This window comes from Habropoda laboriosa, unplaced genomic scaffold, assembly GCF_001263275.1.
Source record: "Habropoda laboriosa isolate 0110345459 unplaced genomic scaffold, ASM126327v1 scaffold5, whole genome shotgun sequence".
NCBI classification, from domain to species: domain Eukaryota; kingdom Metazoa; phylum Arthropoda; class Insecta; order Hymenoptera; family Apidae; genus Habropoda; species Habropoda laboriosa.
In genome coordinates this window covers 605,191-609,358 of record NW_017100161.1, presented here as the reverse complement: position 1 = coordinate 609,358, position 4,168 = coordinate 605,191, and the positions used below count along the sequence as shown (strand labels likewise).

General features: G+C 36.4%; 1 protein-coding gene across 1 annotated transcript; it reads right to left on the bottom strand.

Moving 5' to 3' along the window:
• Positions 1–292: 292 nt before the first annotated feature.
• On the bottom strand, positions 293–4,168 carry LOC108578159 (acyl-CoA Delta(11) desaturase). The gene is made up of 6 exons (XM_017941444.1): positions 4,063–4,168; positions 3,515–3,654; positions 3,148–3,278; positions 2,737–2,942; positions 1,930–2,112; positions 293–1,072 (listed from the first exon to the last, which is right to left on the bottom strand). The coding sequence occupies exons 2-6, from the start codon at positions 3,651–3,653 to the stop codon at positions 763–765; spliced, it is 969 nt and encodes a 322-aa protein (XP_017796933.1). The 5' UTR covers position 3,654; positions 4,063–4,168; the 3' UTR covers positions 293–762.

Below are 4,168 nucleotides of genomic sequence, written 5' to 3'. Positions count from 1 at the left end.
TCGATGAAACCGATAGAGTGAGATAGAAGAAATTTGTGTATTAATATGAAAAATTTCTAAATTTTGGGTGAAAATTGTACGATATTAAGCATCACTTTTATTTTGCTTAATTGGTAGAGAGTATTATAATCAACGTAGACAAACTTGTTAAATGTACTGCAATGGAAGAACCAATTCCAAGTTGACATCGAACTTTGATCATCTCTTTCTCTCTCTCTCTCAAACTACTCGTTCGACTCTTAAATTACGTGAACTTCGACACTTGACCGATTTCACGATATCGCTATATCTCTTCCGCAGACTATACTCGAACGGTGTGCTCGAAAGTTCGCTCAGACTTTCAGTAAAACGAATAAATACACCTTTCCCACCCCTTTTCTTTCGACGTCTCTCTTCACGAAAGCTACTAAAATCTAAGATTTGAAAATCGATCACCTTGCGAGCCTACTATATTTTCCGAATTGTAATTTTATATGATGATTATAAAAGAAGCAAATTACCGTCGTAATAATAATGATTATCGTTAGAGTACAATAGAGATTTATTGTCACGAATGTATTACAATCTAAAAGGAGTCGGTCGACGCTCAGAATGCGCTTTTAACGTGAAAACGACGTCTACGAGGGATATGATAGTGATCACGTAATCGTTCCAAGTGACAAATACTCGCGACAGATTGATATAAAAAAGGAGGGGGGAGGATGAAATCGGAGTATGTATTCTGAGCGTCGATGAATTGAAGCAGCTTCTCGTTTCTCTCGTTCAATAACGAATCAACAGCCTTTCTTTCGACGCGTTGAACATGGACGTCTCTTTCAGCTGGTCAAGACCATCTTCCATGGTTAGTTCCTTCTTGGCTACTCGATGAAGCATCTCTCTGATGTCTTCGGTGTTGGTTGTTTGCAGATCGTTAACCATACCGAGCTCGTGCCACATTTTGATCATGAACGTGCCGCAACCGGCTCCATATGTGCCGAACTCGCCGCTTTTCCAGTCCCATGGGACCATATAATGGTACAGTGGCCAAAATGACGCGGTTATGAGGAACACGCTGATGCTGTCTGGCGGAATTCTGAAATTGGTGTAAGTGGATTAACGAGTTGTTCTTGGTTTAACGCGTTCAGGACGGTGGGTCATCGAGTGAGGCTGTTACTTTTTAGCGTGACCCACCGATGGGTCACTTCAGTGTACATGAGAGCAAAGATTGAATAGTCTGGTGATTAGTGTAGTGGGTCACCACATTGTTTTATTATATTTGATGGGTGAAAAGATTAGTGAAACTGGACAATTGAGTATTAATTACAATAGATACTTGGAGAGCGTTTTGTGAATTTTGTTATCGCCCTGAACGTGTTTATTTGGTTCTATCAGGTCGTTTAAAATGGAATACTAGATTTTTCAGTGAGCGATGAAAATCCCTCGATAGATGATAGGTTCTTAAATAGTAACTTATCAAGAATTGCATGAATTTTAAGTGAACATGAAAATTTCAGAATTTTTTGACACTCAAAGATTAGAAATTCGATATTTCATATAACACGACCTAGTAAGTACCTTGATTTTATTTTACTCCGAATTTGGTACGAAGCTTCGCGAGAATCTGTCGTACGAAAGAATTACACTGCAATTTTCGAACGATTTAAAATAATTTTCTAGCGTATAAAGAAGTTTTTAATACTAGTGGATTTTACGAGCAAGTTGTAATAATTTGGTTAAACAATAACAATTTTACAGAAGAATTATGCTATATTTTCTCCGATAAATCATGAAACCCTGTGAAATTTTTAAATACATTCAAACAATCGTTAGTTATATTTTCAATCACAAGCGTGAATGCCTGAATCGTCAATGATAACAGTTCCATGGCTGTTAGGCATTTTAATGAAGAGTGTGTACAATAAACCAAGTGTATCTGAAATTTGCATTAACTTGTTGCCTTTGATGGCCCAGATCAGTCGACCGCTGTTCACCAGCCAGCAAACGTTCGCTGTGATAGCGAATCGTAATAATCCTGTGATTAGTATAGTTTCTGTCATCGATTCGTCCCAATACGCCAGCGGCACGTTCAGAGGCAATATTACACCGAATATTAAGAACATTGGCCAGTAGAACCTGTGAATGGAAATAAATTTTATTGGAATTGTTAAAATAAATTCTTCAACGCCATTTAAATATGACATTTTATACGATTTTTTTAACTCGAGAGAAATTTTAAGGTTCATTTAAGAAATTTTCAATTTTAACTCACTTTAGTTTCATCTCGGAGAAATTTTAACTCACTTTAGTTTCATCTCGGAGAAATTTTAAGGTTCACTTGAGGAATTTTCAATTTTAACTCACTTTAGTTTCATCTCGGAGAAATTTTAAGGTTCACTTTAGGAATTTTCAATTTTAACTCACTTTAGTTTCATCTCGGAGAAATTTTAAGGTTCATTTAAGAAATTTTCAATTTTAACTCATTTTAGTTTCATCTCGGAGAAATTTTAAGGTTCACTTTAGGAATTTTCAATTTTAACTCACTTTAGTTTCATCACGGAGAAATTTTAAGGTTCACTTGAGGAATTTTCAATTTTAACTCACTTTAGTTTCATCTCAGAGAAATTTCATATTTAAATTAAATTAGTCAAGTATTGTCAAGTACTGCTTAGAAAATTTCGATAGGGGAAGCTTTTCAACAATTAAGATAAAATGACTTCTAAAGCAAATTAGAAATTTTATTATCCAAGTAAGTCTTACTGTTTCTGAAGCCAAACGTAGCCATCTTGTTCTATGTCACGCATATCGATGTCATGTTTCGCATGTTCATAGTCCACATTCGGTGACAAGAAATTGCCCATATAATGGCTGTACAAGAATCCCTTCTTATGGTTGTAAGGATCTTTGTCGGTCCCATAATACTTATGGTGGACCCTGTGATACAACACCCAGTCGTATATTGGACCCTGAAGCATTTTAAACAAATGTGAGGCTATCGCCTTCAGTATCACGAAAATGCGTTCCTCTCGTTACTTGAGAAAATAAAAAGAAAAAAGTCACAAAGATACGAATCGAAAGTTACGATCAATTTTGAATTCAAAGACTCTTTCACTAAGTTTTCAAATCCAGCATCAGTGTTTTAACGTAATACTGCGATATTGAGATATCTACCACTCCTGCGAGAGTATGAGCCAACATGAGAAAGAGCCTAAGAGGTCCTGTGGCTGAGAACGTCCTGTGAGCCCATAATCTGTGAGCACCCACTGTGAGTCCAAGACAACTGACGACTGTTAAAAGGGTCGCTGAAATTTGTATTAATTAAGGTTACAAACATCGAAAATACACTAGAATTTTACAGAACAAGTGTTACAAATGAATTAAAAAATAAACCAATTAGGATGATAAGTTCCAATGATATTCAGTTTCCCTGGAACGAGCAACGATGAAATTTTGCGAAGATATTCTGAATGAAAGTTTCAGTAAAATTAGAATTTTATGCGTTTCACGAACGGGTGATAAAGTGCATAATGCTCCTTACTATAGAACACTGTCATCCATTTGGCGGAAGTGAGCACCAACCAGATAGCAAGGAGTCCAAGGACGTGCAGGTGAATGTACCACAAGACGGATGCCCATTTAGTCTCTCTCTTCTTCACCGGTTTCTTCTCTTCCGACATCCTGTTGTTACAAACGGAAGTTACACTCAATCTGTGGACAATCTTTCGTTCACTTGCTCAAGTACCAATCTTGGCGCTCAAAAATCTTTTCTATTCACTGATCACTTTAACGGACAAATTATAAATATGACAAAATGTGTTAGAATTTTGAAACTAGACTGAAATAATTATTTAGGAAAGAATCACGATCGTACTGAATTTATGACACTTCGATTGTTTCTTACATGTATCTTGCTTCGATCGTTAATTGTCATTTTTGAAAAATTTCATCACTTGGCTGAGGAAATTTAAAGAAGCAATATTTTTGTAGAATGATTTTACGAGAGATCTTCAAATTATCCAGATTCCACGAGCAATCTAAAAATACTTGAAAGATCGATTTCAAATGGTCGTCTAAAAAAAGATTTACCTGGTTGGTCGTGACACGAAACGCGCTTCTGGAGGATCCGAGAAGAACTACTTTAACGAACGCTGGCCGCTAGCTTCGTCGATTAACCTCGTGGCCTTTTTTCGAA